Genomic DNA, 17,944 nt, shown 5'->3' with positions numbered 1-17,944 from the left:
CCTGCAATGTATTTCTAAATTCCTTGCCTCCAGGGTCAGATTACTTCATCACTGCCCAGAGTGTGGTATGTGAGTTGATTTTTGGTGCTATCCCTATTATTAGTGAAATAAGGATGAAAACAAGTAGGTTTAAAGAAAAACACGTAGCAAGTAATCACAAAGATGAGAAGTATATATGACACAATTTATGATGATGGTATTCAAGTGAATGACGTTTCAGAAATACTGGATAAGCTCAAATTCTGATTTTTCTGGTGAGTTCAGTTTAAATCATGATTAGCAAGTAAATCCCAAATGTCTGTACTTTATGAACTTGTGTTTAGAAAGGGAAAAATGAAAGAATGATTTTTAGTTTTGACTTATTTTTCTGATACCTTAGCAAAAACTGATCCTAAGAATGAAGAAGAAGAAAAACGACGAATTGAGGCTCGACGCGAAAAACAAAGGCGCAGAAGAGAAAAAAACAGTGAGAAATATGGAGATGGTTACAGGTTTGTGCTTAGTAGAGTCAGAAAAGTGGGCCCATTAAAAAATAGTTTCCTAGAAAGAGCAAATATTTTAATTGGAATACAAAAATATTCCTAAGAGTCAAATGAAAAGATTTGATGAAACATTGCGTAAGACTGCTTTATTTTTGATGTTTTTATGCAGTGTCCACTTATTAGAAAAAAAGAGGTCCTGTTCATATGGTAATCCAGAAATATAAACTGGAGATAGAGCATTCTAAAAACAGAAATACAGGTCATAAGATGAAGAAAACCAGTCTTCTTGAGAGAGATTACATAAAGACACAGTGATAGAAAAACTGAGTATTATAAACATACCTCTTCTTTCTAATCCAGATCCCAGGGAAATTCTGAAAGAGAATAAGTGAGTAGCTACTAGCTTTTGTACATAGTAAAACATTAGAAAGATGGACTAAATATGTGGTAATGGATAAAGCTAATCAGTGTGACAATTATTAGCCTATAATACACTGCAATATATGTAAAAATGTGAAATGTATCTAATAAAAGATATTACAAACAGAAGGGAGTTGCTTGAACAACTGACTGATAACGCCAAGAGAAAGTCAGTTTGGATCATCCTATACTAACAAGAATGAATCCAGATGGATTAAAAAAGGAAAATTATAGGAATATAAAATGGAATGTTTTAATTTCTGCTTGGAGAAATTTTGTTTTTCTAGGTTTAAAAGTTAAAGCGTAAATTACAAAGGAAATGATTGGCAAATTTGGCTAAATAAAAATTTAAAACTTGAAAGCAGACAGACTTGGAAAATATAAGCACAAGGAATGATTCGTGTATAAATTGGATAAGTACACCCAAGTTTTTTAAAAAGTGGGAAAACTAAGACCCCTAATATGTAATTTGGTGAAGGAACAATGGTTAATTGTAAGAAGATGTTCAAACTCACTGTAAGTTAAATAAACTGAAAATTTTAAAAATGGTATGCCATTTTATTAGCCAGGAGAAAAGAAATAACTGATTTGCTAACTAAGGTACTGCGAAATGGATGCTATTATAACTTTCAGGTAGATAATGTGGTAATAAATCTATTGGAAAGCAATTTAGCACATTTTTGAAGTTTTTAAATAATACTGAACTCCAAGAAAATAACCTAAAAATAATAGAAGCAGTTTATCTAAAAAGATGCCCATTACAAAATTATTTATAATCACTCCAAGTAGGAAACAAATTCCAGCTTTAGAGAGTGACCAAGTAAATCTGAGGTTTTATACATCCCTTATGGGCTCTTAGGCTGCCCTCAGAAAGAAAGGTTGTAAAACCTGTAGTAACATGGGGAAAATGCAGGCAGAATAGAAAAGTAAATGTAAAACTATGCATAGAAAAAAGAAAGGATACTAGGAAATATAATTTTTTTTAAAATGCCAGGAATATAATTGATTGTGTATATGTGTATTTTTCTGAAATCTACCCAAGAAATTAAAGAATATAAAATTTAAAATGTAAATACAGTGTATTTCCCATTCAAAATATATTTTTGCTCTTTCAAAATTGCTTGTGTAGCATTAACAGAATGAAATGTTTCACATAAGTGAATTTTCTGGTAACTCAAACTTCAACTACTTCAAAAGATAAAATTTTAAGTGAAGAATCTTCAAAGCTTTCGATGAAGAGCTTTAAAAATGTATGAGTTTCCAGCATACATTAAGCAGCAGGATACTCTTTATTACTTAGTCTTGATACATACATTGGTTTTGTTTTATGTAAAATGTAGTAAAAGAAAATTCGGTTGCATCTGAATTCCCTTTTGTGTTTGGTTTTATTTACTCTGTCTTCGATGATTTTAGCCTATTAGGTATTCTTTATGCAATCCTGGTATGTAGCCTTAATAACCTTCTCCTGTACCCTTTCTGGTTTGTTGCTCCTAATTTGCTGAAACATGAGAAACAATATAATTAAGCTTATTAAGAATTTACACATAAATAAGAAGTTCTGGTTTTAAGAAGGCAGGTAATTTTGGTTTTTGAGAGAATCTCTTCCATTTCATATCTGATTCAGTTGTTTTATTTGGCAGGGGTAAGTGCTTACTTTGATGTGAAAATAATTAAACTTAACACTTTGCATCAAATGTGCTAGGAGTCTGAAGATTAAAGATTATTTTACATTGTAAGAGTAATTTTTATACTTAATTGTCCTATGAATACTTTGCCTATTAAAACTTGTAGATTTGGATTTGATATATCCATGTTGATTTAATAAATGTTGTGATTTGTAGAAAATGAAAAAAAACAGAACTTTTATTTGGCTGTTTTCTCCAAAACTTGTTGATGTAACTAAAAGAATGTCAATTCAACTTAATTGTCATCTTAGGATAGGAATTTTTTAATATTCTAAAATTATTTTAATTTACCAAAGCAGCTTAGCTTTGAGTTAGGATAAGAGATTGACTGTAAATTGCTGTTTCTGTGATATATTACTTTTGAATATTTGAATGCTTTCAGAATAATAAAGAGGATGAAACAGTGACTGTGCATAACTGCCCTTAAAGGAACCTGGGGGGAGAGGGGAGGGTACCTAAGAGAAATGCAAAGTGCTCTTGGGAGAGATCACTTCTAAATAAGGGTGCTGGGCAATCAGAGAAGGTTGTGATGGAGGTAGTATCTAAACTGATCTAGGAAGATGGTAGGATTGTAGTAAGAGTTGAGAGGTAGCCCAGGTAGAGGGTATGGCTTGAGGTAAAAACAAAGAAATAGGAATGTTTCGTTGATATTTAGGAAATTGCAAGTTATGTAGACTGAGATAACTCCAGTAGGGGTAAAAGATGTAATCTAATTGAAGGGTTTAGTGAAGGTATACTCTGGGCCAGATACTGTTCTAGGTATTGGCTAAAACTGAAAAGAGAAGTAGGAGAGATTAAGAAGTTTTGTAAATGGAAGCGGAACATGATTTAACTTTGTTTTTCGAGACTTGAGCCATTAAGCCAAGCCCTTTGAGCAGTAATGTGGTATTGAAGGAAAAATAAGTTAGTGAATAATTACTGTGTGCCAGGAACTTTGTATGTATTAATTTTTTTTAATCCTTACAATACCTCTATAAGGAGCTGTTCTAATGGTTTTTATGTATTGGTTTAAACCTTGCAACACCTCATTTGATGTATGAGAAAATTGAGGCTCAGAGAAGTTAAGTAACTTGCCCAGTGTCACATAAAGGGGCTAGGATGTAAACCCAGCAGTCATCTCCAAAGCCCATATTCTTCTTAATCAGGAAAGTAAATCTGATAGTAGAGTAAGAAATTAATTGGAAAATGGAGACTGGAGGCAGAGAATCCAGTTAGGAGACTGTTGTCATAATTCAAGGAAAAGGAAATAATAATAAGACATAAATGGAAATAACTAAATTTGGGGGGAAGGTGTGGGGGGGTGGGATTCATTCTGGGATGGCTCCTAGGCTTTTAAATGTGCACAGTCATCTAGTCCTGGGCAGTCCTTTAGTTATCCTTGAGTGGTTTTTATGGGGTAGGACTTGTGGTGACCTAAGAACACTGAGGAAGTGAATTATGGTTGTCTGGTAATCCACTTTTCTTTATTGATGCTGCCTTACTGGTTGGGAAACTTAAGGATGGAGTAGAGTATAAAATAGGTAGTAGAATTTTGTAACTTAATGTTTCTCAGGATTTGCTTTGTCTTTGTAATGGTCTAGGTTTGAAGTGGGTAACTCAGGATTAGCTTTGGTAGATCCACTGATTCTACCTTGCGTACTCAGAAGTTCCAGGTTGGACAATAAATGTAAAATGTTATGGCAGTGCTGTAAAATAGATAATTAAGGAAATACTGTCTTTTTGACTTTAGGTAAATTTAGATCAGCTATAAAGTGGAAGAAAGAAAATCATTTATGCTGGTAAAATTAGTTTTATTGGTGTATTAAGTTTAAGATAATATTTCAAGAATAACTTTTTTTTTTTTTAATAGAATGGCATTCACATGTTCATTTTGTAAATTTCGAACATTTGAAGAAAAAGATATTGAACTGCATCTGGAAAGTTCTTCACACCAGGAGACATTAGATCACATTCAGAAACAAACCAAATTTGATAAAGTAGTTATGGAGTTTTTGCATGTAAGTAGCTGTTCTTGACCTTATCTGACATTTGAATTCTTGCAATTTTATATTTTCACCAGCATCTCCATCCCCCTCCCATTTTATGTTTCTAAAATTTAATTTGCTATTTAAAGAAAGAATTGTTTTAAAATAGGCCCAGAATTGGATGTGAATTCCTTGTTATAGTATTTGGATTTGTTATTTGAGAAAACATTTTACATTTTCACAGTGATTTCTGGAAGAGATGTCAGGAAAAGAATTCCTTTAACAACTTTTTATTGATGTAAATTCAGCTATCTATTGAAAGTATTGTGTACCAGGTATTTTGCTGGGTACTTCCATTCATTTCATTTGAGTTTCATCATAACGGCTCATTTTTATGATGAAAGACTATGTTCAAAGAAATTAAGTGTCTAAGTGCTAGAATCTGCATTTGGAATCAGAGTCAGGTGATTCTTTTAGTGTTCTTAGTGTTAATAATGTGTGATATCAATTCAGTTTTTCTTGAATACCTTCTAAAGGTGCTATGTCAGGCACTGATGATATAGACATTACCCATGATGAATTAACAGTAATAAGAAATAAAACACATTTACACATACGCAAATGACATAGTTAAGTGAAAATTCCAAGAATAAATGGTGTAGGCAGAAGTACTGTAGGGGTTTCGAGAAGGGGGATGATTATTGGGAATAGGAATGTTTGAAGAGGGAACTTGATCTGGATAGATAATTGTGTATACATTTAATTTAGGCAAAAGAGTTGTAATTTTCATTAGCAAGTTACACCTTTATATCCCTGCAGAATTGTGTTCCTTAGTTCAACTTCTTTCTGTAATGTCTTTCCTTTAACTGGTTCCCATCTGTCATTTGGGACTTAAAACACCTATCCTGAGAAGACTTTTTGACTATTTCCTATTCCAGATCTCTTTGACCTTTCTTTATCTCTATAAAATACATTTTGTAAAGTGAATAATTTTTGTTATTTCCTGGTATTTTATTATAGTCTTTTCAATTAAATTTTAATAAGCTCCTTGAGAACAGATGCTAGTTCTTGTACTTTATTTTCCTTAGGACCAGCATGGTGCTAAGCAGATACTTGGTACTCATTGAAACTTTTTGGATTCTGATCTACAAAACCTTCCTATTTTGTTTTCTAGGAATGTATGGTGAATAAATTCAAGAAAACTTCTATCCGTAAGCAACAGACAAATAGTCAAACAGAAGCAAATAAAATACTTGAAAAAGATGTTATGGAAGGTAAGCATTTAAACAAATTGTTTTAGAAGTCCACATGTGTATTTTATATACCATAACCTATTTCACTATAAATGATGCCCACTGTACCCTACAGTGCACATGTGAGATAGCCCTTAGTGGGTTATCAGAAATCAACTCCTTTGACTTCCTGCTCTCATGCTTACAAACTTATCTCTTCCTTCCCTTAACCTCTTTCACTTCAGTTTTAGAGGAAACTGACTTTAAAACTTACTTCTTCCATCTGTTCTTTTCCTCTTTCATTCCTTTTCATCTCCTTCAGGACTTTTGCTCTTCTGTTTTTCAGTTTTTCCTTCTCTTTTGATTCCTTCTTTGAAGCCTATAAACATGCTCATATCTTTAAAAAAGGGAAAAGAAAAACAGACAATAGTGCCCTTAAACTCTTCCTTTTCTTCTCTTAAACAACCAAGCTTCTTCAAGTATAGTCCATGTTGGTTTCTTCCTCACTTCTCATTTATTTCTTTCCCTAGATTGGACAGTTGTCTGCTACCATCAGACTACTGAAACTGCACTGACAGAGCTTACCGACACAAACTTCTGTAGCTTCTTTTTAATCATCTTCTGCAACATTTTTCACTGACAGTTGCATTCTTGGCAAATCTGTTTCCTTCCTTGTTTTTTCTGGCACCTCTCTGTCCTGATATTCTCTTTATACCTTTGTCATGTTTTAGCCTTTGAGCTTTTCTTTCTCTACCAACCTTTTAGAAGTTTTTCCCAGTACTCTGTCTTTAGCTCTATTAACATCTCCCTTTATATTTCTTCTTGATGAATTAATTTACTTTTAGAGCTTAAATTAACATCTGTATGTTGATTACTTATAAATATGTATTTCTAGCATAGATCTCTCTTCTGAACTCTAGTTGCATACATCCAGTTGCTTACTGACATACCCAAAAGATTTATCTTCTCCTTGCGCATCACCCCCCCCACCTGTGGCCCCTACAAATAAAACAAAACAAAACCTCAACAAATATCTCCTTTATTTATTTTGGAAAGTGGCTCCATTTACTAAAGCCAGAAGTATGGAGTTATCCTAGATACTTACTTTACTTTTCTCGGTAGCACTGTATCTTATCAGTTCTATTTTTCAAATATTTACCAAATCTCTTTACCTCCCCTTTAAACCTTGTATTTGCTTAAATCCTTATCTCTTCTCTTGACAATTGTAGTTTCCCTACTTCTAGTCTTTCTTATCTCCAATTCTGCATGCTCTTATTGCTTCAAAACTCTCCATTTTCTACAGGATTGAGTTCAAATTCCTAGGCATGGCACACAAAGATCTCTGTGATCTAGGCCCTGCTTTATGTCTCTGTTTTCATCTTTTGTCCCTTTGTAATCTGTGCCATAGCCATAATGAATTGGAATTCCCAGAAGGTGCAATTTTCTCTCATACCTTTTTCTTGCATATATTTGCACTTTCTCCAGTAATAAATGTCCGTTACTATTTATGAATACGTTTTGACATATTTTCCGCTTTCCCTACACGATCACATTCATAATTATGGAAATTCTTATTTTACTACAAAATAATTCAACATTTGTTTTCCTTTATATATATTTCTGGGGAAAAGGACTTGGAAGCCTCAGAGCATGATTGTATAACATGATTAGGAAATATAATGTATTAATACCTTACAGTTTGTAATCTGCATATTTTTTTAAGCTTTTAATTTTGAAATAATTTCAAACTCACAGGAAAGTTGTAAAAATAATACAAAAACAAGACATAAAATTCCAATGTAAGCCCCACCAGACACCAGATTTACCAAATATTAGCATTTTACTACATTGTTTTCTCTTTTTCCCTTTCTCCCGTTCTCTCTTCCTTCCCTCCTCTCCCTCCCTCCTCCTTTTCCCTCTTTTTATTTCTTTGCACAATTGCCTCTCCCTCCCTCTCTCTCTCTGTCTCTCTCTCACACGCACACAACTCTATTTTCTAAACATTTGAGAGTAGGTTGTATATATCTTGCTCCATGAGCACTTAACACTTCCATATACCTTTCCTGAGAATAAGGACACTGACCTAATGTAATAACCATTTATGTACAGCTATTAAGTTCAGGAAATTTAGCATTGATAATAAAGTATACACTCCATATTATAATTTTTTCAATTATCCCAATAATGTCTTTTTGGACATTTTCTCTTCCATTATTAGATCCAATCTAGGATCATGTATCACATTTAATTGCCATTTTCTCTTTAATCTCTTTTTTTTCCCACAGTGGTAACATATATACAACATAAATTTTCCCATCTCAGCCATTGCCAAGTGTGTTGTTCTATCATCACCATCATCTATCACCAGAACTTTTCCTTCATACTAAACGGAAACTCTCTTATCTTTATGTATTAATTCCCCATTCTCCCTTCCTGCTCCTTGTAACCTGTCTTCTACTTTCTGTCTCTAAATTTGCATATTCTAGTTATTTCATGTACGTGGAGTCATATAATATCTGAACTTTTGTATCTGCCTTATTTCACTCAACACAATGTCTTTTCCAGGTTCATCCATGTTGTAGCATGTATCAGAACTTCATTCTTTTTTAAGACTGAGTAATATTGCATTGTGTGTGTGTGTGTGTGTGTGTGTATATCTATTATCTACCTATATCTATATATACCACATATTGTTTATCCATTCATTGGTTGATGGATACTTGGGTTGCTTCCACCTTTTGGCTATTGTGCATATTATTGCTCTGAATGTCGGTGTGCAAATATCTTGAGTCCCTGCTTTCAGTTCTTTTGGGTGTACACTTAGTGGGATTGCTGAATCATATGGTAGTTCTATGTTTAAATTTTTGAGGAACCACCAAACTGGCTAGATCATTTTATATTCCCACTAATAATGTACAAGGGTTCCTGTTGCTCTACACTGTTGCAAGCGCTTGTTTTCCATTAAAAAATAATAATAGTCATTCTTGTGAGTGTAAGGTGATAATAATAGTCATTCTTGTGAGTGTAAGGTGGTAGCTCATTGTAGTTTGATTTGCATTTTCCTAATGGCTAAAGATGTAGAGCATCTTTTCATGTACTTCTTGGCCATTTGTATGTCTTCTTTGGAGAAATGTTTATTCAAGTATTGCCCCTTTTTAATTGCATTGTTTGTCTTTATTGAGTTGGAGGAGTTCTTTACATATTTTGGATACTAAATCTTTATCAGATATATTGTTTCCAAATATATTCTCCCATTCTATTGGTTGTCTTTTCACTTTCTTTTTAATGTCTTTTGTTGCAGAAAAGTTTTAAATTTGGATCAAGTCCAGTTTACCTGTTTTTCTTTTTTCCTTTCATTGCTCCTGTTTTTGGTATAAAATGTAAGAATCTGTTTCCTAATACAAGGTTCTGAAGATATTTCCCTATGTTTTTTTCTAAGAGTTTTTATAGTTTTAGGTCTTATATTCAGGTTGTTGACGCCTTTTTAAGTTAATTTTGGTATATGGTGTGAGGATAGGGGTCCACTTCCGTTCTTTCCATGTGGGTATCCAGTTTAGAAGCACCATTTGTTGAAGAAACTGTTCTTTCCCCATTGAGTGAACTTGGCACTTTGTCAAAAATCAGTTGGCCATATGTGTTTGGATTTATTTCTGGACTCTTAGTTTTGTTCCCTTGGTCTCTCTGTCCTGTGTCAGTATCACACTTCTTTTTATTAGTAAGTTTTGAAATTGGTAAGTATGAATCTTATAAACGCTGATCTTCTTCAAGGTAGTTTTGGCTGTTTTGGGACCCTTGTCCTTCCATATGAATTTGATAATCAGCTTTTTTTTATTTCTGCAAAGAAGATTACTGGAACTTTGATTGGGATTGCACTGAATTTGTAAATCATTTTGGATAGTAATGACTTCTTAATGATACTACGTTTTCTAATCCATGAAGATCGGCTATCTTTTTCTTTAATATCTTTTAGTAATGATTTGTAGTTTTCATGTACAAATCCTTTATAATCCTTGGTTAAAGTTGTTCCTGGATATTTTAGTCTTTTAGTTGCTATTGTAAATCGATTTACTTTCTTGATTTCATTTTTGGATTGTTCATTGCTGGTGTTTAGAAACACCTGTGATTTTTGCCTGTTTATCTAATCCTGCCACTTGGTTGAAATTGTTTATTAGCTCTAGTAGCTTTCTTGTACACTCTTTGAGATTTCCTGTATATATAGTATCATGTCATCTTTTCCAGTTTGAATACCTTTTATTTCTTTTCCTTATCCAGTTGTTCTAGCTAGAACTTCCAGTAAAATGTTGAATAGCAGTGGTGAAAGCTGGCATCCTTGTCTTGTTCCTGATCTTGTGGGGAAAGTTTTCATTCTCTCACTTTTGAATATGACATTAGCTGTGATTTTTCATACTATGGCCTTTACCATGTTGAGGAAGTTCCCTTCTAGTCATAGTTTTCTGAGTGTTTTTATCAATAATGGGTGCTTTATTTTATCACATGCCTTTTCTGCACCAAATGAGATGATCGTATTTTTCCTTAATTCTGTTAATATGTTGTATTACACTGATTTCTTATGTCAAACCACCCTTGCATTTCTGGGATAAATACTGCTTGGTCATGGTGTATAAACCTTTCAATATGCTGTTGAATTCTGTTGGCTAGTATTTCGTTAAGGATTTTGTATCCATATTCATAATTTTCTTTTCTTGTGATGTCTTTACCTGGCTTTGGTATTAGAGTAATCATGTCCTCATAATTAGGAAGTGTTTCCTTCTCTTCAATTTTTTGGAAGAGTTTGAGAAGGATTAGTATTAATTCTTCTTTGAAGGTTAATAAATAAAGCCATTCTGGGGTAGACTTTTCTGGTTTGGGAGGGTTTTTTGTTTTTTTTAATGTTATTTTGAAATAAATTCAAAGTTATAGAAACAGTTGCAAAAACAATACAAACCCCATACACAGAACTCCAGCATACCCTGACCCCCTTCCCCCAATACCCCGATCCACCAACTTTAACATGCTGTCACACCGCTGTTTCTCTTTCCCTCCCTCCCTCCCTATTTATCGTCCATCATCTATTGCTCTGTCTTCTGAACATATGAGAGCAAGCTGCACACACCCTTGAACAAACAATGTAATTCACATATACAATTCCCATGAACAAGAACATTCTTTTATGCAATCCCATTAAGTGCAGCTAAGAAGTTCAAGAAATTCAACATTGATACAAAGCTTACATTCTGTATTTCCTTTTTTTTTTTTTTTTCCTTAAGTCTCAACTGTCCCTTTGAGCCTCCTGTCCTCCATCCTCAGATCCCATCCAGGATCATCTGTGGCATTCAGTTGTCATCTGTTTACACTTGTATTTTTTTTTTCAATTGTGGAAACTTATATACAGCCTAAATCTTCCCATTCCACCTCCTCCCTAGCATTCCATTAGTGGGATTAATCACATTTAGAATGTTGTAATGCTATCACCTTCGCACCATCCATTACTAGAAATTTCTCTTCACCTCAAACAGCAACCCTACACTCATTTCTTAACTCCCCATTGCCCCTTCCCCCACTTCTCATCACCCATACTCTACTTCTCATCTCTATGGTCTTATTCTCTGATAATTTGTGTTTACTGTGGGGCTTAAAATTAACCTCTTAAATCTGTAACACTCTTGTTTTTCTCTGATACCAACTTAACTTCAATAGGACACATAAACTGTGTTCCTGTACTCCTCCATTCCCCCACCTTTACATAGTTCTTGTCAAAAATTACATATTTTACATTGAGTCCCAAACCACTGATTTGTCATTAGAGTTTGTGTATTTTATATCATGTAGGAAGTAAATAGTGGAGTTACAAATCAAAAATTATTGACTTCTATTTGTATTCCATTGTGGTCAGAGAATGTGCTTTGAATATCAATAGTCAATTTTTTTTTTTTTTTTTTTTAAATTTATTGAGGCTTGTTTTATGTCCCAGCATATGGTCTATTCTGGAGAAAGATCCATGATCACTAGAGAAAAATGTTTGTCCTGGTGATTTGGGATGTAAGGTTCTATATATGTCTGTTAAAAATTCTCTGTCTCTGTCCTTTCTTTGTTTCTCTGTCAGTAGGGCTGGCTCCCTTTAGTATCTGAAGTAGGGCAGGTCTTTTATTGGCAAAATCTCTCAGCATTTATTTGTCTGTGAAAAATTTAACCTCTCCCTCAAATTTGAAGGAGAGTTTTGCTGGATAAAGTATTCTTGGTTGGAAATTTTTCTCTCTCAGAATTTTAAATATGTCATGCCACTGCCTCCTCGCCTCCATGGTGGCCACTGAGTAGTCACTACTTAGTCTTACGTTGTTTCCTTTGTGTGTGGTGAATTGCTTTTCTTTTGCTGCTTTCAGAACTTGCTCCTTCTCTTCAGTATTTGAGAGTCTGATCAGAATATGTCTTGGAATGGGTTTATTTGGATTTATTCTATTTGGGGTTTGCTGGGCATTTATGCTTTGTGTATTTATATTGTGTAGAAGGTTTGGGAAGTTTTCCCCAACAATTTGTTTGAATACTCTTTCTAGACCTTTGCCCTTCTCTTCCCCTTCTGGGACACCAATGAGTCTTAAATTTGGACGTTTTATTTTATCTATCGTATCCCTGAGATCCATTTCGATTTTTTCTATTTTTTTCCCCATTCTTTCTTTTGTTCTTTCATTTTCTGTTCTGTCGTCCTCTAGGACACTGAGTAATTGTTCACCTTCTTCTAATCTTGTATTATGAGTATCCAGAGTCTTTTTAATTTGGCCAACAGTTTTTTTTGTTTCCATAAGATATTCTATTTTTTTATCTACTCTTGCAATTTCTTCTTTATGCTCTTCTAGGGTCTTCTTCATGTCCTTTATAACTTGTGCCATGTTCTTCTTCATGTCCTTTATATCCTGTGCTATGCTTTCATTCTTTAATTTTAGTCCTTTGATTAATTGCGCCAAGTACTGTGTCTCTTCTGAAATTTTGATTTGGGTGTTTGGGATTGGATTCTTCATATCGTCTGGTTTTATAATATGCTTTAAGATTTTCTGTTGTTTTGGCCTCTTAGCATTTGCTTTGCTTGATAGGGTTCTTTCAAGTTGTAAAAAATACCAATCTGATTTTTCAGATCTACAACTTGGTGGCGTACACTTTCTCTAACCAGCAGATGGCGTCTGCGAGTCACCTATTCCCCTCAAGTCAGTTCTCCTCAACTTTGTCTTTGTGATGTGTGGGGAAATGGTTCTTGTGGGGTTCAGTTGGTGAACCCAGTTTGGGTGTGTTGTTGGTGCTGTCCGTCCTGAATGTGGCGCATGTGTCTGGGTGGTTAGGGAGGTAGGACAGCTTTAATAATCAAACCTCCCAGGTGTTCCCAGAGATTTAAGGCTGTTGCAAGAGTCTAAGCCTTCATTTCAGTCTTGCCACAGATTTTCTCTGCCGCTGACCCACAAGTCCCTGGCATTGACGTAGCATCCCTGGGTTTTCTGAGTGGGCCCCCCTTCTCACCTGTGCTCTTCCAGGACCTCTGCTGAGGGAAGGCTGTGCTACGTCACAAGTGCGCGCTGTCCCTCAAGGGAAGCCCCGGGACGCCGGGCCATACAGGGGTGCTCCCAGCCTGAAGCAAAGATGGCTGAATGGGGCATCTCAACCCCCCTCCCTTTTCGCACAGCTCTGCCTTCCCAGCTCTGGGACAACTAGCTGTGTACGCACCCAAGGCCACTGTCTACGGCTGATACTGTGGCCTGTGCACGGTGCCGTGGGATACACTCTCTGTCAGACTGGGTTTCCTGGCGCGGCTCTGGGCTGTGGGTACAGCCCTGAGCAGGAGTGTCCAGCCTGCCGGGGAGCCGGCTGCAAACAGTGCGGTTTCTTTCTCCTTTTGGCTCTCCCCTCTCCCCCCCCGTCCTGAGGGAATCAGCAGCGGTCTGTCTTCCACACCAGACACCTAGATGTTGGTGCAGCCCAGTCCTGCCATGCTTCACTGCGTCGTTCTCACTGTCGTAACTGCAGCCACTCCTGGGTTTTTTTTTTGTTGTTTTTTTTTTTTTTTTAAAAAGAACTAGTCCATCTCCAAATGCCAACCCCTGGTTTCCCCACACTGCAGCATGGCTGCGGGACTTTCAGCTGGCTTACTCGCTTATTTCAGAATGCAGACTCCCAGTTTCACCAAGTGCACGGTCCCTGTGGTTTTAGCCGAGCTTGTCCAGCTGGTGCATCGCTGAAACTGGTATTCTGGTTTTTATCTAGTATTTTTCACGGAGGTGTTTTTTTGCCCTGTCTCACCTAGCCACCTTCTTAGGATCTCCTGGGAGGGTTTTGATTACAGATTCAATGTCTTTATTTGGTATAGGTTTGTTGAGATCATCTGTTTCTTCTTGAGTCAGTGTAGGTCATGTGTGTGTTTCTAGGAATTTGTCTAGTTCATCTGAGTTATCTAGTTAGTTGGCATACAGGTGTGCATAATATCGTCTTATAATCTTTTTTATTGTTGTAAAGTTGGTATACCGTAATGTCCCCCTTTCATTTCTGATTTTTATTTGTGTCATTTCTCTTTTTCTTTGTCTACCTAAAAGTGTGTCAAATTTATTGATCTTTTTAAAGAACTATTTTGGTTTTGTTGATTCTGTTTTTCTATTCCCTATTTCATTTATCTCTGCTTTAATCTTTATTATTTCCTTCCTTTTGTTCACTTTGGGTTCAGTTTCTAGTTCCTCCGGTGTGAAGTTAGGTTACTGATTTAAGATCTTTTTTTAAGGTAAGCATTTTAGAGCTATAAATTTCCCTCTGAGTACTGCCTTTGCTGCATCCTACAAGTTTTGGTATGTTCTATTTTCACTGTCATTCTTCTCAAAAAACTTCCTAATTTCCCTTGTGATTTCTTCTTTGACACACTGGTTGTTTAAGAGTGTATTATTTAATATCTATGTTTTTGTGAATGTTTTCCTTTTTCTCCTGTTAGTGATTTCTAGCTTTATTCCTTTTGGTCTTTTTAAATTTATTGAGACTTTCTTGTCGTTATATACGATCTGTCCTTGAAAATGATCTATGTGTTCCTGAGAAGAAAATGTATTCTGCTGTTGGATGAAGTGTTCTATATATGTCTGTTAGGTCTAGTTGGTTTATAGTACTGTTTATGTCCTCCGTTTCCTTACTGATCTTCTGTGTGTTCTCTCCGTTGTTGAAAGTATTATATTGAAGTCTACTATTAATGTAGAACCATTGATTTCTCCCTTCAAATATGTCAGTGTTTGCTTCATGTATTTTGGGGCTCTGTTACTAGGTACATATATATTTGCATGTTTTATCTTCTTGGTGAGTTGAAACTTTTATCAATTTATAATGTTTTTTGTCTCACAGATTTTTGGATTATGGTATATTTTGCCTGATATTAGTATAGTCACTCCTCTCTTTTGGTTACGCTTTGCATGGAATATATAGTTTCCTGTTCTTTCACTTTCTGCATACTTTTGACTTTGAATTTAAGGTGAATCTTACAAACAGCATATATTGGGTAATTCTTTACTTTCCACTCTGCCAGTCTTTGCTTTTTGACTGAAGAGTTTGTAACCCATTTGCATTTAAAGTAACCACTGATAACGCCATACTTCCTTATGTCATTTTGCTATGTGTATTTTGTAAGTTTTATCCCTTTTTTGTACCTACTTTTATGGTTAGTTGAACTTTGTAGTGAACCCTATAGAATCCCTTCTCATATCCTTCTGTAAATATTTTCAAATATTATGTTTGTTCTTACCATGGGGTTTCAATTTGACATCCTAAATCTGTAACAGTCTTGTTTGATTTGATACGAACCTAACTTCAACAACATACAAACTGTTCCTATACTTCCCTGCTCTCCCCCTCCTTTATGTTGTTCTTACCACAAATTACATATTTATACCTAGTGTGTCTAAAACCATACATTTATCATTATTTTTTAGGTATATGTGTTTTAGGTCCTGCAGAAAGAAAAAAGTGTGTTGCAAATGCAATAGTCCTGTGAGTACAAAGTGAGTAAATATACAGTAGTAACAAGTGAGTAAAAATACATTAGTCCTGGCATTTATATTTTCCCATGTTGTTACTTTTACCAGAGATAATCTTTTCATGTGGCTTCAATCTATTATCTGTTGTCCTTTTCTTTCAACCTGGAGAGCTCTTCTTAACATCTCTTGTAGGGCCAGTCTAGTGGCAGTGAACTCTGTCAGCATTTGTGTATTCTGGAAATGTCTTAATCTCTCCCTCATTTTTTTAAATGTGATTTTATTGAGAGATAGTCACACAGCATAGAAACCATCTGAAATATACAATCACTGGTTCACATTATCATCACATGGTTGTGCATACAGCCCCATGATCAAATTTAGAACATTTTCATTACTTCAGAAAAGAAATTAAATAAAAAAAGAAAACCCTAATCTTCCCGTACGCCTTATCCTCCCATATTATTAACCCATAGTGTTGGTGTGGTACATTTGTTACTGTTGATGAAACATTATATTACTGTTGACTGTAGTTCATACTTTGCAGTAGGTACATTTCTTCCCATATGCCTCTCTATTGTTAACTCCTTAAAATAGTGTCGTACATCTGCTTTAGTTCATGAAAGAACTTTTAATATTTGTACGGTTAATCACTGACATTGTCCACCACAAGATTCAATGTGTTACACTTTGCATGTTTTAACCTCCATCTTTCCTTCTAGTAACATACATGACTCAACTTCCCCTTTCCACCACACTCACTCACCATTCAACATTGTTACTTATTCTCACAATAACATGCTACTGTACGTCACCTCTGTACATTTCCGGACATTTAAGTTCACCCTAGTTAAACATTCTGCATATATTAAAAGAACGCTCCCCTTTCTTTAGCCTCATTCTATATCCTGGTAACCTATATTTTGTATTTTGTGTCTGTGAGTTTACATATTGTTAATTAGGTCATATCAGTGAGATCATAAAATATTTGTCCGTTTTCTCCCTCACCTTTGAAAGACCATTTTGCCAGATATGGAGTCTTGGTTGAAATTTTTTTTTTTTTTCTTTCAGCTCTTTAAATATGTCATCCCACTGCCTTCTTACCTCTATAGTTTCTGATGAGAAATGGCACTTAATGTTATTGAAGCTCCCTCATACATAATGAGCTGCTTCTCTTGTGGCTTTCAGGATTCTCACTTTGTTTTGTCATTCAGCAGTTTGTTCATCATGTGTCGTTATGGGTATATTTGAGTTTATCCTATTTGGAATTTTTTTTAGCTTCTTGGATGTATATATTTATGTCTTTTGTTAAGATTGAGTTTTCTGCCATTACTTCTTCAAATATTCTTTCTGCTCCTTTCTCTCTTCCTTCTGGGAATTCCCATAATGCATATCTTGGTTTGCTTGATGGTGTTCCACTGGTCCCTTAGGCGCGTTCACTTTTCTTTGAACTTTTTTCTTTCTGCTTTTCAGATTGCATAATTTCAATTGTCTTATCTTTAAGTTTGCTGATTATTTCTTCTGCCTGTTCTTTATTACCCTCTAGGGAAGTTTTTATTTCAGTTACTGTGGTCTTCATCTCCAGTGTTTCTGTTTGGTTCCTTTTCGTGATTTCCATTTCTTCATTGGAATTCTCTTTTTTTCATTTATTGTTTCCTTATTTATTTCTTTGTCTGTGTTATCCTTTTCATCTTTGGGCATAGTTAAGACAATTACAACAAAAGAACTTTGCCTGATACAGCCAAAAGCCTGTGTTCCTTCTTGGCCGTTTCTAATGCTTTCTCTTACTCTTTGAATGGGCCATTTTTCCCTGTTTCTTTGGATGCCATATAATCTTCTGTTGCACTCTGGATATTTTAATAGTCTAAGGAATATTCTTTAGAAAATTTTTTTGGAATTTAGTCACTGAGATACCTGTTCCTTAAGCTTGTATTCAGCTATTATTATGACATTTTCTTGAATGCTGGAAAGTAACAACAAAACAAAGGGAGGAAAACCCCTTTCTCGGTATTTGCAGATCTGTTCTGTGTAATTGCTTTCCTTCAGAGCGTAGCCTGCCCAACAGTGTGTGTAAAGAGCAGTCTGAGGTGAAAGTTTATGGTCATCTGTGGTCTTTTCCATAGAGGTCTCTCTTCTTGGTGTGTGCAAGGCCCTAGGAATTTTCCCATCCATATGGATCTG

General features: G+C 35.1%; 1 protein-coding gene across 1 annotated transcript in view; it reads left to right on the top strand.

The window, feature by feature from the left end:
- The window catches only part of ZNF326 (zinc finger protein 326), a 47,759-nt gene that overhangs the window by 25,115 nt on the left and 4,700 nt on the right, over positions 1-17,944 (top strand). Inside the window, exons 7-9 of the mRNA XM_037826676.1 lie at positions 380-491; positions 4,437-4,584; positions 5,726-5,825. Of these exons, the coding sequence (XP_037682604.1) occupies positions 380-491; positions 4,437-4,584; positions 5,726-5,825 (360 nt within the window). The remainder of the gene's footprint in view (positions 1-379; positions 492-4,436; positions 4,585-5,725; positions 5,826-17,944) is intronic.

This window comes from Choloepus didactylus, chromosome 2 (assembly GCF_015220235.1).
Source record: "Choloepus didactylus isolate mChoDid1 chromosome 2, mChoDid1.pri, whole genome shotgun sequence".
Classification (NCBI taxonomy): Eukaryota; Metazoa; Chordata; class Mammalia; order Pilosa; family Megalonychidae; genus Choloepus; species Choloepus didactylus.
The sequence above is the reverse complement of the archived record's forward strand: the minus strand, read 5'-3'. Positions and strand labels throughout refer to the sequence as shown.